At 50.9% G+C, this 14,955-nt stretch overlaps 1 protein-coding gene across 2 annotated transcripts; it reads right to left on the bottom strand.

Annotated features, from left to right (window-relative positions):
- Window positions 1-633: 633 nt before the first annotated feature.
- On the bottom strand, window positions 634-11,756 carry LOC148639247 (inositol-3-phosphate synthase 1-A-like). 2 transcript variants are annotated; one of them, XM_088621930.1, is made up of 11 exons: window positions 11,500-11,756; window positions 9,493-9,615; window positions 8,633-8,794; window positions 7,939-8,068; window positions 7,254-7,447; window positions 6,598-6,747; window positions 4,925-5,140; window positions 4,049-4,213; window positions 3,014-3,127; window positions 2,380-2,597; window positions 634-1,614 (listed from the first exon to the last, which is right to left on the bottom strand). In XM_088621930.1, the coding sequence occupies exons 2-11, from the start codon at window positions 9,604-9,606 to the stop codon at window positions 1,443-1,445; spliced, it is 1,635 nt and encodes a 544-aa protein (XP_088478056.1). In that variant the 5' UTR covers window positions 9,607-9,615; window positions 11,500-11,756; the 3' UTR covers window positions 634-1,442. The 2 variants fall into 2 exon arrangements, with proteins under 2 accessions (XP_088478056.1, XP_088478057.1); XM_088621931.1 differs by lacking the exon at window positions 11,500-11,756 and adding an exon at window positions 11,335-11,448.
- Between the last annotated feature and the right edge of the window lie 3,199 nt (window positions 11,757-14,955).

The following is a 14,955-nucleotide window of genomic DNA, read 5'->3' as shown; positions in this document are numbered from 1 at the left end:
TTCTTGAGTTTTAACAGTTCCATTCTTAGCATAATTCATTAACAGCCATTGAAATGGGCATGTTCGTAATAATGTACAGCAAATAATAATTGCTTACACTTTTATAGCACTGTTCTGGGCAATGGGGATCTTCTCCACCACCACCAATGTGCAGCCCCATCTGGATGATGCGACGGCAGCCATAGTGCGCCAGAACGCTCACCACACATCAGCAATCGGGGGAGGAGAACAGAGTGTGAGCCAGTTCAGAGATAGGTATTGCGAGGAGGCCATGATTGGTAAAGGCCAGGGAGAAATGTGGCCAGGACACCAGGGTAACACCCCTACTCTTTTTGACAAATGCCCTGGCATTTTTGATGACCACAGAGAGTCAGGACCTCAGTTTTGCATCTCATCTGAAGGATGGCACCGTTTTACAGTACAGTTAAATTGGCCTAATTAGCTCAGTACTGGTCCAATGTAACCACATGCACTGATCTTTTGCTTATTAAAACCTGCTGGCCTGGAGAGCTGCATCATCCATCGAAGAGGTAGTCCTGGCTATCGCACTTTCCCCCAGAGCAACACACTCCGTCCCACTCCTGGTGAAGTTTTTATGGAGGATTAAGATGAAAGTATACACTAGAGACCATCGCTTGAACAATTTAGATATTTATTTCAGCTTCTTCTCTCTCTCAGCTTCCCAATAGGAAAGAACGGTCCATTCACACACACACACACACACAGCCTCTCTCCCGCGAGGCTGGACAATGAGGTCATCTCACTCCTTTCACTTCTGAGACAAGCAGTTCAGCACAAGAACAAAGCCCTTCGGGGGGCAGTCAGACATGGTGTTTTTTCTCCTCTTTTTAAATTAAATAAGCAAATTGGAGGTACTGGCAGCAATACCTAGAACTCTAGCACCTTTTACAGAAGCTTTACAGATGTCCGGAGGAAAATTGGCAGGGGTGCAAGATGGCCAAGTTTGATTTAGTCCTTATCGAAGAGTGGAAACAAGACACACCGATCTCATCTTCCACCTTCACACGGCACCCCACTGCTTTAAAACTGTTAATTGACAAAATACAGCTGGAATTCTAACAGTTTTAAAAATAACTTTCAAGCACTTAAAAAAAATCCTCCAGAGGATTCTCAAGGTTCCGCCTTTTTATACAACAAGAAGTCCCAACAACAAAAAAAAAATGTAAGAAAAAAAAAACATGACAGTGCGCTCCTGCGACTATCCTTAAAAAAAAAAAAAAAAAAAAAAGACCAATCCTGGGGTCTGGTCTCTGGGACGTCCCGCCTTTACAAAGCAAACAACACTACCAAACAGAACAGCTACAGCAAACTTAACAAAAAAACAACAAACGGATTATTTTTATTTTCTCAGGCAAATGTCCGCAAACAGGAGAGCCCTGTGCCCAGGCCAGAGCCGGGCGCCGCTTACCCCACCGCCAGCTCTAGTGGAAGCCGTTCTGCAGCAGCGGCGCGTGGTACCCGTTGTCAAGGGCGACGGGCTTCTTGATGGCTGCCGTGGGAACGGTGATGCTGTTGCACTCCTGGGGCAGACAGCCGCTGCGCGTCTTGTGCTCAAGCTGCATGTGATTCTGTGGGGGGAGCCCGAGGCAGGCTCTGTGGGGGTGGGGGGGGACAAAAGTTTGAGGATTTTGAAATCAACATTCTCACCTAGAAGGCACTACAGTCCATGGCCTGGAACCACAGCACTTGCTATCATCCTATTCCACTCCTCTCATCCTGGGCTTCCATCTGTACACTGGACACTCTATGGCTGACGGGGCTGTCTCCCGCTCTAAGGATATCGGCGTTGCCTTGCCCAACCTCATTCAAATCAAGACTCAAAACCTTGTTCTTTAGAAGGGCTTTAGTTAACTGGTTCTGTGTCTGCCCCTTTGCTTTCCTACTGTATTTCAAACCCTTGTGTAATTCATGCTTTTTAAATTTTACTTCTTACTGCAAAGTGCTTTGAGACACCACTTTTAAAAGGTGATACTGTATATAAAATTATTGAGAGATGCAGGAAGCCCAACACATTCCTTTTCTGGTACACCTGGGTACCTCCATGATAATCACCTTGTATTTAGCACAGCAGGGGTAGGCAAACCATTTCCCACTAATTATGCAAACAAAATCATTAATTCAATAACATAAGGTCTATTATAATGCTGGCTATAACTCCAGTGCTAAAGTGCCAGAATCCATCAGGTTTTCTAATTTGAGGAAAAACCACCACCAGGGGAAGTTTTAAGCTAATAATGATCTCACTTGGGTCATTAAGAGCAGCACTGGAAAATAAACCTGGAGACACTGAGGCCCTAGAGACTGGAGTTGTGGACCACAGAGCAATGGGTTGATGTGGGCAGGAGAAACCGCACGAACCTCATGATGTTCTCAATGCAGGCGCGCTGCCTGAAGAGGGCGTTGACCACCGGCGCCCCCTGTGGGACGAGGGGTGCCTTGCACAGGTAGCTGAGCACCGAGAGCACGCTGTGGAAGGTCTGGAAGTCGGGGCTGTCCTCCGTGCGGAATGTGATGCGCTGGCACAGCTCCGTCAGGATCACCAAATCCAGGATGATGGGGCTGGCCAGCAGGGAGTCCTGCACCAAAACAGGTGGCACACGGTGCCCATCAGCTCTTCCTGCTGCTCAGAGCTCATTTACCGATTCGGCACCTCCGGGAGACCCGAGAGGAACCTTCCCCACCCCCCTCCCCCCCGCTGGCAACCAGCCAAGTAAAAAGCTAGTGAGGCTGGAAGTTCAAATCTCCAAATCAGTTTATTTCTTAAGCAAGGTAAGACCACCCAGGTCGATAGCAGCATTACTGGGATTGACCGGGGGTCTTCCTTTGGGTTAATCCCCTACAGCGAATCTGATGAAGCCTTGAGTTTCTAGAGTGCTAACGAGCCACTTAATGGATTCGCTTACAATAGAAAATGTTTTATAAATCGCTCTCTCCAGCTCAACGCGAGACAGGGCTCCTCCTCTTCCCACTGAGATTCTAGTCAGGTGCTCACCTCGCAGGTGTTGTGGATGACGATGGTGTTGGTGCCCCCCAGCATGATCTCGGAGGTGTACTCGTCCATGGCCCGCTTGCTGTCGCCCACATAGGGCACATACTTGATCACCACCTGCGGGGGGAACATCCAGAGACTTGTCAGAGCACCCCCCTTTACTCCCAGAAATGTGAACAGATAAGAGGTTCCCATTTGGTAGTAGCAGTTCAGTGCTCCAAGAACCTCATCCATCTGGGTCTCGTGCAAAAACACAAACCTCCCGTTTTTCTACGCCTTCGGATGTAAATTTCCCCCCCCCAAAAAAAACCCGGCCACCTGAACCCATTGCAACCCCATCACTCCCTTCTCTGCTGCCTGCGCCTGGCCCAGGGAGAAGGCAGAATTTGGCCTGACCAAGCAACACTGGGCGAGGTCAGTCCTGCCCAGACACCGATCCAGAAGTTCTGCAAAAGCCTTTAGGCAAAATCCCATCAAAGCTGTGGCTTCTGCTCGTCAGGAATAAAACCTTCGACACTCATCTGGGGAATGTCTCTCAATCGCAGAGAATCAGCCCCGCTATGCTATCAGTAACACAAGCTAGTTTTTCTTTTTTATACCACCTGTCCTGCTGGCTGGTAACTCATTTCTGCACGAGCGCTGCGGAGGTTCAGTGCACACTCACGCAGGAGCTCCGGCATGATCTCCTCCTGCCAGGGCAGGGGGTGCTCACGAGACTCGGACACCCCCTAGTGCTCATGATTAAACAGAACAACTCTAAATCCTTTCCAAGGCCTTTCAGATCAGGCCCGATACGTTCGCTTCCCCAAAGTGCATTGCAAGCACGCATCGCTATGACAACGGAGGTAAAGAGCTGGCAATGGCCACAGCCTCGGGGGGCTCAGATCCCCCTGCACCCCCACACTGCCCGCCTGCACTCTGGCTCATCCAGCCTCAGTACACAGCCCCCAGCCCTGGACCTCACACACCTGCACTGAGCAGCCCCGCTCTCAGCCTGCCCCTGCACTGCACGCCCGGGCACCCCCCGCCGGCACTCACACAGTGGTCTGGCTTCTCCCCGTCGGGGTACAGCATGCGGTTTGACTGCACCACGTCGTCCACCACGTTGCTCTTGGAGATCTCCTTGGAGCGGAACTGCTGGGGTGCCGACAGGTTCAGGCCGTCGTTGTTCCCCAGGTGGTTGTAGCTCACGATGGAGCTGGGCTGCAAAACACACACACAGCCCTCGGGCTGCCTCACTCCGTCGGCCATGACCGCCTCTGCCTGCTCTCTGCAGCGTGAAAGGGAGCACCGTCTCTGGAGGTACGGGTTCCGCTCGGGTGCCAATATGATCCTGTCCTTAGAAAGGAGGCTCAGTGGTTGACGGAAGGAAATCTCACCTCAAACTATAGATCACACGTGGCTCAGAGACCAGTTTTTCTCCGAACCCCTCCAATGGAAAAGAAACAACGAATGGGGACTTGGAGGCAAGGGCAGCATGGTGGTACAGTGGTTGGCATTGCTGCCCTGTAGTGCTGGGCCCCTGGGCTCAAGAGGGCTCTAAAGCAGAGCTGCTGGGGGGGGGGATTGGGGGGGAGCTTGCATGTTCCTCCCTGTGTTCAGATGGGTAACCTCTGGCTGCTCTGGTTTCCTCCCAGAGTCCAAAGACATCCCAGTAGGTTAACTGGTCCTCGTGTGTGTGTGTGTGTGTGTGTGTGTGTGTGTGTGTGTGTGTGTGTGTGTGTGTGTGTGTGTCCTGTGAGGAACTGGCGTCCCATCCAGGGTGTACCCGGTCTTGTGCCCATTGCATGCTGGGACAGGCTCCGGCTCCTCCAGGACCCTGACTTGGATGCTGTGGTCAGACCATGCAGGGAAGGAGGGATGGACCCGGGGCAAAGGGAGAGGACCAGCCCCAGCAAGGCCGCCCAGGCTCACCTTGATGCCAGCGCCAACCAGGAAGTCCACCAGCACGGACTTGAGCTTGGTCTGGCCGGACTTGAAGTCGTCGCCGGCGATGAAGACCCCTCTCTGCACGGCCAGCTCCACGGCCCCGGGGACGAAGGTGTTCTGCGGGGAGCCGTTGATGTAGGCGCAGCCCTCCAGGATACTGGCCACCGCGAAGAGGGTGGAGGGGGACACCTCACCTCCTGCCTGGAGAACAGCAGGCGCAGACTGAGCACGGGGTACAGGACAGACAGCGGGGATGTGGTGGCTCTGTGGCTCAGGATCTGCGCCTGTGGCTGGGAGGTTGCTGGTTCAAATCCCACGGCCGGCAGAGGAATCCTACTCCATTGGGCCCCTGAGCAAGGCCCTTAACCCCAGCTGCTCCAGGGGTGCTGTATAAATGGCTGACCCTGCGCTCTGACCCCCAGCTTCTCTCCCTGTCTGTGTGTCTCATGGAGAGCAAGCTGGGGTCTGCGAAAAGAAATTCCTAATGCACGAAATTGTATAGGGCCAATAAAGTGTTCCGATCTTATCCAGCAGGATACTGAGCAGCTTGAGCTAGGCACCAATTCTATATTGTGCAAAATACGATACTGAGGCTTTTATTTAAGTGATGTCTGTCTCTGCCCCTTCGCATCTTCTACTGCATTCTAAACCCCTCTGTGATTTTTAAAACTCTTTCCTGTTAAGTGCTTTAAAATATATTTAGAAGCTCCACATAAAATAAAGTAATGATTATTTATAGTAAGAGGTTTATTCCATGCTGAAATGAGAAGAAAGAAAACAACGTTTCGGCCATGGAGTCTTCTTCAGGTGTGAGCTACCTTTTCTCTCTTCTCTTTTCAGCAGGGAATAAACCTCTTACTTGTTCCTTTGCAGCCTACGCAGCTCCCCACCTGAATTATTTATATACAAGTGATCGTACTCCCATTTTCCTGCTGGTCCAGTAGCTGTAGCTGCTCTGTATATCCCAACATCCATCCCAACCAGAGCCCTGCTCTCTACATGGTGACAAAATATGCCTGTTTCAGTTGAGGAAACACAGGACTGCTTCTTTAACTCTCTCAAGTCCGAGTTCTCTCACAGTAAAACCCCTGAGGTCTGACACATACCTGAAACAGTATTTTACAACACATGGACACCACTGTTACTTGGTAGATGGACTACCAGTTATTAGCAGGTTTTCTGCCCTCAGGTTACTGGCAAACAGGTCACAACAAAACCGATGTGAACTGTAGTCTGCAACCACTCCCCCAGTTCTTGCAAAACAGACCGAGCCCTTGAGAATCCAGTCCTACAGGTCTGCCACCACCTGGGGGCCATGAGAACAGCACCCAGGAGCAGCTGTGGTGACCTGACCAGCACAGCAGCTCAAGCCACTGGGCAGCATGTCAACCCAAAGGAGGGAAATGGAAAAACAGACTGGACAAGAACAAGGTCAGGCTGAGGTCATGGCAGGGTCTACACCCCAGTCACGTCTGAAGGTGAGGAATCATGGGAGCCAGCAGCAAGGGACAGGGACATGACAGCAGCTTCATGGGCAAACTGCAACAGACCACACTCCAGGTGGGGTCAGAGGTTAGTCAACACGCCCCCCCCCCGCACAAGCTCAGGCTACAGTCCTTGCGAAGTAAGCCCAGGCCGTGCCGGCTGCCCTCTCTCACCTGGATGGTTTTGAGCAGGTTCTGCGCGGTGTCGTTCACACCAGGGACGATGTCGCAGAAGCGCTCGGTGTTGGCCGTCCACAGCACGATCACCTTGTCCACTCTGCTCTGCTGCCTGAAGTCCCGGATATCCTTTCGGATTTGCTCCATCTGCAACACAGAGAGGCAGGCGGCCTTCAGCCCAGTCCTTCAAGCGCTGAGAAAAGCAGGCTTCCTCAGTGCATCATGGGAGAAGATTGGGACTTGACCAGATATGAATGCTCAGTACTAGATCAAAAACGGTTCTACTTCTTCCCCCTCCCCTGACAAATTTGCTTAAAATATTTTCTTAAAAATTATATACAGAATTGATTCACAGGTGAAGTTAAAAAAGCAAAACAGGGTGACATCAAATTTTAATCGTCTGGAGCTCCCACTCAACAATTGTGGAAGCCCTCACTTGAGAGAGGGATACCTCCTTGATTTAGGAGTATTCATTCCCCCCCACCCCACCCAAAGTACTGCTGCTGCCGCCCTACACTGATCTCTTGCAGAACCGTACTCTATGTCACAGCTGTGTCTACATGAAGGCTGGCAGGAAGCAGAGTTATGGGCTCCACTGGTCCAGCAGGGCGGCGCCCTGCTCCGACAGCCCAGATATCAGTCTGTCCCCATACCTGCTCCTCCATGCTCCCCTCGAGGACATTGTCAGCTCTCTCCCCCTGATTGGCTGCGATAAACTCAGGGATGTAGATGGAGGGACGGGGCTTCAGTTTGGCCATGTGGGGGCGCAGTTGCTCCTGCAGGGACCAGTCCAGGACCTGGGCACGCTCCATAGCCCTGGCCAGATCCAGTGAGGAGATGTCCCATCCTGCAGACCAGGAGGCACACGGGCCAGTTAGACACTTAGAACTTACTATTTTTCCAGTCCAGTAAAATGTTTTATTAATGGCTGTATACAGAGAATCATATAATAAATACAGAGCATGCACAAAGAAACACCATGCGTTACAGAACTGCTTAACCAATTCAACAGAAGCTGCATAAGAAATAACTGAATGTACAAAAGGTAGGAAATAATGCAATACCAAGTACAGTTATTGCTTCTTTAATTGCACTATTCACCATATTCCGATGATCAATTCAGCCTCTGGTGTGCAGCAAATAAACGCTTCTTTTCACACGCACAACAAGCACTGGCAGAGACAGGAAGAGGAAGAGGGGTGCTCAGGAGTCTCGCCCTGGGGCGAGAGCGCTGCCTGTGGCGTTTTTACCTGCAGCACCGACACCTGGGAGTGTTTCTCTCTGCTGTACTGAAGTGGGTGCAAAAGCATCAGACAGGAACACCCACTCCCCACCTACCATCGAAGACGATGTCGTTGGGGTGCACCATGGGCAGCAGGTCATGGAAGGGCACGAAGACGTCGCCCTCGGGCCCGGTTCCCAGGCACACAGTGGAGGCCTGGAGCAAGGAGCCGAAGTAGTTGGCTTTCTAAAGAGCGGAGAGAGAAAGGCAGCAACACAGTCAGATTCTGCTCCCGGTTTAGGTGCAAAGATGAAGCATCCCAGACAAAGGGGACCGCAAACACCACGGCGGAGTATTCAAGTACCCGTTCTGACCCAGTGTCCCATGAAATGAACACGATATCCTGGTCTACTCCCGCTCTGCATTGCCAGCCTGCGTTACAGCTGGAACAAATTAACAAGGTAAAATACAGAAGTGCTCATTGCTTTGTGCAACAGTAGAACACCCAGTAATCCAAGATGCAAATAGAAGTTGTAAATTATAACTCGAGTGACAATTAACAAGACGGGTCTTGCTCCAGGTCCTGGATCCTGGATTTGAGGGCGGCAGGGTCCAGTAGTTAACATCTCCGATTCTATTTCGCCAAGAAGTTGTTTCAATTAGCAACCAGGAAAAAGGGATGCACTGTGCACACACACATCATCCAAGTGTATTTTGTATTTTAGTTGCTTCATGAGAGCAATCGTTTGATTTTTTTTGAAGGGGTGCACTATTTGGAACGGCGGTGGCGGCGGCCCTACACCCCCTCACCTTCCAGCCCGTCTTGGTCCTCCAGCTCAGGCCCAGCCTGTTGGCCAGCACGGCTGCGGTCACCGTGGTGCCGTTGTTGCCGCCCCAGCCCACCAGCATCACGCCCAGCTTGGGCAGCTTCCTCTCGGTGCGGAAGGTGTAGTGCGTGCTGCGCGGCGTCACCTGCGGCCGACGGGAGACACGGGGGGGTCAGCGCCCGGCTCGGAGCCGCACTGCGGCCTGCCCAGTCGAGGAGATCATGACTACTGCAAGATGTCCTGGACTGGACCACTACTGGCGTTAAACATAAGGAGCTGAATAATAATAATAATAATAATAATAATAATAATAATAATAATTCCTCACACTTAAAGAGCTTTTCTGGACACTCCACTCAAAGTCCTTTACAGGTCATGGGGATCCCCTCCACCATCACCAGTGTGCAGCCCCACCTGGATGATGCTCCAGTCCGCTCCCCCACACACCAGCTCTCAGTGGGGAGGAGAGCAGAGTGATGAAGCCAGTTCAGAGATGGGGATTATTAGGAGGCCATGATTGGTAAAGGCCAGGGGGAAATTTGGCCAGGACACTGGGGGTTACACCCATACCCTTTACGAAAAAAGCCCTGAGATTTTTTAATGACCAGAGAGAGTCAGGACCTCAGTCTCATCCGAAGGACGGCGCCTGTTTACAGTACAGTGCCCCCGTCACTATACTGGGGCACTAGGACCCACACAGACTGCAGGGTGAGCGCCCCCTGTTGGTCCCTCTAACACCTCTTCCAGCAGCAGCCTTAGCGTTCCTTCAGTGGGCTGCCAGCTGTGAGCTGCAGGATGACGGAGCTACAGGCACGAGTGGGCACAGGAGCTCGGCTCTGTTACCTTGTACGTGCCATTGTCCCGGGAGACAGCGCTGGTGTGGTAGGAGTACTGTGCCTCGATGTAACGCTCAGTGTATTTCACATTGGAGCTGTCCACTCGGATCTGTGTGGCCATGGTGGAGACCTGCAAAGCACAATCAAAAGACTTCCAGCATTTCCCGATGGGTACTGACCGACGCAATCATGCAGTTACGGTGGCTTTGTGTGCAAGAGAGATCCTCATTGAGGGCTGGATGACTAAATGTAAAAGAGCAAATGCTTTAAACTGCGCAGCACATAAAATGACAGCAAGGACAAAAGACCCCAGCAATAAATAACTTAAGCAGCGCAGTGATTTTCCTCTTCAAAGAAATGTCATTGCACAAAGGTTGAATCTTGGTCTGTCGTACAAAAAAAAAAAAAGATGTTAAACCCTGCAGTGCGCACACGCACCTCCTAATCTCATGTACAGTCAAGTCCTTCTCGGATTAGATACTGGAATCCCATTGGACGAAAGCCCGTGACGTACTTCTTATCCCCGCGGCCAATCACAAGGCGCAGACCAGCCAGTACTTTTCCGTGCTGCATTTCTTTCCTACGGGGGGACTACAGACGCCGAACTTGCGTTCCAGAAAGTTCCTCTTCGAAGACCCGCAGAGAATCTCAATGACCTGAACTCGCATAACCGCGAGGACAACGCGACCGAGCGGACTGTGCGACACAGCAGACATCCACGAGCTTCCACGACTGACAGATCCGAAGCGATAGTTTCTGTGCATTACAGCCCAGTAATGTGTCGACAGAAAACCTGCCTCGCTGCTCTGATTTTGTATGAATTTTGATGAATGAAAAACATGCAGTCCGTTCATTCTACAGTAGTTGCCTCATTTTACACGTTTAAATTAAACAGATTCCTGCAAATACAGCCTACGTAACACGCAAGGTAGCGTTTACATATAGACCATTTTAGAACTCTTCCTTCTTCCTGAAAAGGAGCAATAGATGTATGGTTCACACTATTTTTACTTGCCCTAAGGTGTCGTCATTTATAACCTTTAACCAACATTGACCGCACGCTAATGCAAAATACACACATTTCACATTATCATGGCGTGATAATACACATAAAAACTGTTGGTATCATAACGTCCTTGCTTTGATTTCGAATAACATCGCTTGACTGCGGGTATTCGGCAGCCCTGTTATTTTCCACCAGACAAAGCAAGCAGGACAGTGGTGACGTCACCCCGCGCCTCGGCCAATGGGCGCCCATGTTTACTTCCGTTCCGCAATGCACGTGACGGCATGCCGACTGCACGAGTCTTCCAGAAAGCTCTTTCCGAGCTGAGCTACTTCTGGTGGGTGGGGAGCACGATTTTCGACAGCGGTGGTTCCTAACCGCAGACTGCTTCCCCTCTCCGGAGCTCGGTACTACGAAGAGTCGGAAACTCTGAATCCCGGGCCAGCCGGCTGGTACCTGGTGCCACAGTCCAGCAGTTTCCCAGACGCCACCACTCGGATGAACGGTTCATTTTGCAAGTGCATTCCATTGAATGACACCGTCTTCAGCCTGAGGCGGGCCGTGATGGGGGCTAATTTAGGAACACTTGATTAATCAAATCTAGAACCCGTGCTGACCGGTAAATGTAAACATGAATATCCCAGTTTGTCCTCTTCTCCTATCCCGGTGATGTTAGCATTGCTTCTAAGGAGAGTTATTACGCGTCACGTGTTTAATCGCTAGGTTATAACCTTGCCCGGAAGTTCACCTCACACCCAGATCTGCACACATACCAAAACACAGCCCGAAGCACGGAGCGCGTCTCTACAAGGTCACACCTGTGTGAACAGCACGGCTACAGACCTGCTCCCACTGTCTGTGGAGTGACAGCGTTTTTCCGAGGTAGTTTCTCGTATTTCCTCAGTTTTCTGCAGTTCAAATACAGCGTCTACAGGGCATCGCACTAACAGGCTAGGCTAAATCATCTTCAACGAAACACGAAGACACTAGTAAAAGAAAAAAGCCTACCTTTATTACAGTCTGGGATTATGACGCACAAAGGGAAGGCCGAAAATGCAAACGGATGCTGTAGTCTTCGTTCCGACAGCGAGTGCAGAGATGAGTCTCTCTGGGAAGCCGATTAGCGTCTGAGACAGACGTAGACGAGATGAGGAGAAGCGGAATTTGCAGACCGGCTGCGAGACACACCACACCAAGCGATGTGCGCGTTTTGTTCAAATTGTCGGACTGCGACGCCTCAGCTGACTCCCGGCACTTATAGAAAAAGGCCCCGCCCCGCCGGGCCCCTTCGCCCCGCCCCCCGGGGTGGTGTGATGCTCGCTGACACGAACTTGAAGCAGCATCCGCGCGGCGGACGCGTTGTCCTGAGAACCGGCATTTCACTGGTGACGAAACCGAGCCGCTGCGCATGCGTAACGAGCGCGCCGCAGCCTGCGACAGAGCTGAGATTCCTCGTGGGAGCCGGAAGCGGCTTTTCTGAAGACTCTGGAAGCTTTGCATCGACTCCTCTGGTTGAAAAACAGTGCTGCCGTCTTCTAAGTCCGCAGCCGACTCGTTTGCGGAAAGCGTCTGTACTGTGTTGTGCAAATAAACACGGAACACGTCCATCCGTATCAGGGCGGCTAATGTCGCACTTCTGTCATTTTTAAGATGGGTAACACAGTCTCTCTTAATTAACAATAAAATTCTTCTGGGCGGGAGCCCGCTGGCCCGTAGCACAGTGAGGGGTGAACTTCAGCCTCACCAGAAGGTTCTAGACTATAGGCATCTTTCAGTTAGCGCCTGGTTTAAAGGTAGAGAACACGCAGCAGTTTGACTTCTGTTCCACGTAGTTCAGTAAATTCTTTGAGGATCGAGCGACATTGTGGCTGCAGGGTGTCCAGTCCTGGTCCTGGAGGTCAGTGTGTCTGCAGGGTGTCCAGTCCTAGTCCTGGAGGGGTCAGTGTGTCCTTCCCCATGGTCACATGCTTGTTCTGGTTTTCTCCTACACCTCAAAGACGTGTTCCAGGTTAATTGGGATCTCAAACCCCCCCTTGTGTACAGGATACTGTACTGTACGTAGAGTAGCGCTCCAGCTCACTCTCTCTTATTCAAGATGGATGGGCACAGGCCTGCTCTGTACAGGTCTGATTCCATTCGGTGACGAGGGCACAGATTGAACCAAAGCCGAGCATGATTACTCCAATTAAGCAATTAAAGCCGTTGGATGATGCATATGCAACAAGCATGTGCACATTGTTTCAATTAACAACCAAGAAAAAGGGGATGCAACTTCTTAGCAAAATAAAATCAGAGATGTTAAACATTGGACCCTGCTGCCCTCAAATACAGGATCAAGGACAAAGCAAGACCTGTCTTGCTAATTATCACCCAAGTTATAATTGACAACTTAATTTGCACCTTGGATTACTGGGTGTTGTACTGTTGCACAAAGCAATTAGGATTCTGTGTTGCACAATTCATTTTGTAACATTTTTCTGTTGGACGGATGACATTGCAGACCTTGGCGGCAGTGGGGCAAAAATTTTCCTAAAGCAAAGCAGGAGCAGTGCTGGTGTTGCAACGCTCAGCAGAGCACCGCTCCAAATTCAAGGAAAGGCGGACAAGTAGATCGGCTCGGAGTCTTTCTAGGAATGCGGCGTGACACGCCCAGTCCTGCTGGCCTCAGGCACTCCTTTTACACCAGTCCTGCTTCTTCACCGGCCTGAGGAATCTGCCAGGAATGAGGCCTGTGCTGTACGAAACCCGAGAGCTCTCACCGACCACAGATTCCCAGCGGATGGGCTCTGCACAAAACGCATTTCCCTCAACTGGGGGGGGGGGGGGAGGATAAGCAGGCGGCCTTCCTCTCCTCAATACAGAGACACGTGGAGGAAAGCACATTCCTGTTGGGAAGAAACCAGAACAGATACCAGCAGTGACAATGTTTCTGCACTCAAATTCGCGCTGGCCGTTTCCGGAAATTTCCCAGCCTGTGCTGTCAAGTTGCACAATCCCTGTACAGAGGGCAGCTGTGCTACTGCAAGTGCTGGAAAATGGAAAATTCCACAGAAATTCCCTGCAGGGCCTGCTGCCCAGAGAGCAAGACTGAGAAGAGACTGTGTCTTACAAGGCTACTGCCTGCACTGCTCATTGCACGTCAGTCTGCCGAGACCCGTTTCGGGTTAACGAGATCAAATCCCTTTAACCTGCTCCCCTTCGGCGGGGCTGCAGGATCGAACCGGAGTTGTGGGAGAGGAGGAGGGGACATGCCCTGGGGGTCTGGCATGCAGCTGAGGGCTTACAGGAGTGCACTCCCCCAGGCAGCAGATCGCTGATTTTCCTGACTTGGCATATTCCACAACGTTCCTCGCTGATGAAATTAAACGCAGTTCTGGCCCTCCTGCTGCAGGACTGTCTGACTCCAAGCAGGGCCAAGTGATGATGCCACTACAGAAGAACAGCCTGCTCTTCAGCTTGCAGGGCTCATCAGTTTCATGCTCCGCGTTCCAGTTCACCAGCTAGATCAGCGCATCAAGGCCAGGCTACTTCTTTCTGGGAAGGGCCGTTTGTGAAACGGACTCCAAGCCGGGGTGGAAAATCCCCAGGAAAGAGCTGAAACGCATGCAAACTAACCAGTCAGACTGTGAAGGTTATAAGGGGTGGTCAGTAAGAAAAAATGGCTCTTTAGTACTACGAAAACAGGAGAGTGCCGAAAAGTACATTTAGAAGACATCCCAAGTAGTTAATCTCAAAGTAGGTTAACCCCTCGCAGCAATCAGACTAGCAACTATACCAGCTCTGGTTTACAGATGACTTTGAAGTGCAAGCAACACAAAGGACTGTTTCTGCAAAGATTCATGTGACCCTTTGGGAACATTAGTTATGCTTTTCTAGTTAGCAAGGAGACAGAATCTATCCCTATACCATACCTTTTAATTTGTGTACTTTAAACGTTATGCATAGAGTATTTGCACAGCACCCTGAGTTTATAAATGAATGTTTGGGCTCCGGAGTTCTGGGCTCAAATTCAGGTCAGTGTACAGGCCTGAACGTGGATCTGCAATGAATAAATCTTACTGCTTCAAAGGAAAAAAATTCAGTCCAGTCCAGATTGAACTGTCCGGTTCTGAGCAAATCCTCCTACTGCATCTCAACTTTCCAGTAAGTCAAAGTGAGAGGGAGGAAAAAAAAAGGCACAGGATCTGCATTTCAAGCACCTAAACAAGATGAGGTGCATCTAAAGACACGCCAACAGATTAGCATTTTGTTTTGCAAAACAAAAGAAAGCGGAACTAACCGGAGATGGCCACCATGAACAAGCTTCAGCCGGGTATCCTGAAATATTGCAGGCAAACTAGCAATGAAAAGAGTTGTGGGTGAAAGACGGCATGTCAGTCCGCATCTTCCAGCCTGACTCCTCAACTCCCATCACCACCCTGGCCTTCTGCCATTTCCCACAATGCCCCTCAGAACAGAGGCTAA

Source organism: Lepisosteus platostomus, chromosome 27 (assembly GCF_059453375.1).
Source record: "Lepisosteus platostomus isolate fLepPlt1 chromosome 27, fLepPlt1.hap1, whole genome shotgun sequence".
Classification (NCBI taxonomy): domain Eukaryota; kingdom Metazoa; phylum Chordata; class Actinopteri; order Semionotiformes; family Lepisosteidae; genus Lepisosteus; species Lepisosteus platostomus.
Note: the sequence above shows the minus strand (reverse complement) of the source record. Positions and strands in the feature narration are given on the sequence as shown.

Excerpts from the sequence above, each read along its gene's own strand:
- LOC148639247 (XM_088621930.1), bottom strand. The coding sequence starts at position 9,606 with ATGGCCACACAGATCCGAGTGGACAGCTCCAATGTGAAATACACTGAG. Across the intron at positions 6,748-7,253 it reads AGGGGAGCATGGAGGAGCAG|ATGGAGCAAATCCGAAAGGA; the intron begins GTATGGGGACAG and ends TCTGTGTTGCAG. Across the intron at positions 2,598-3,013 it reads TCATCCACAACACCTGCGAG|GACTCCCTGCTGGCCAGCCC; the intron begins GTGAGCACCTGA and ends GTTTTGGTGCAG.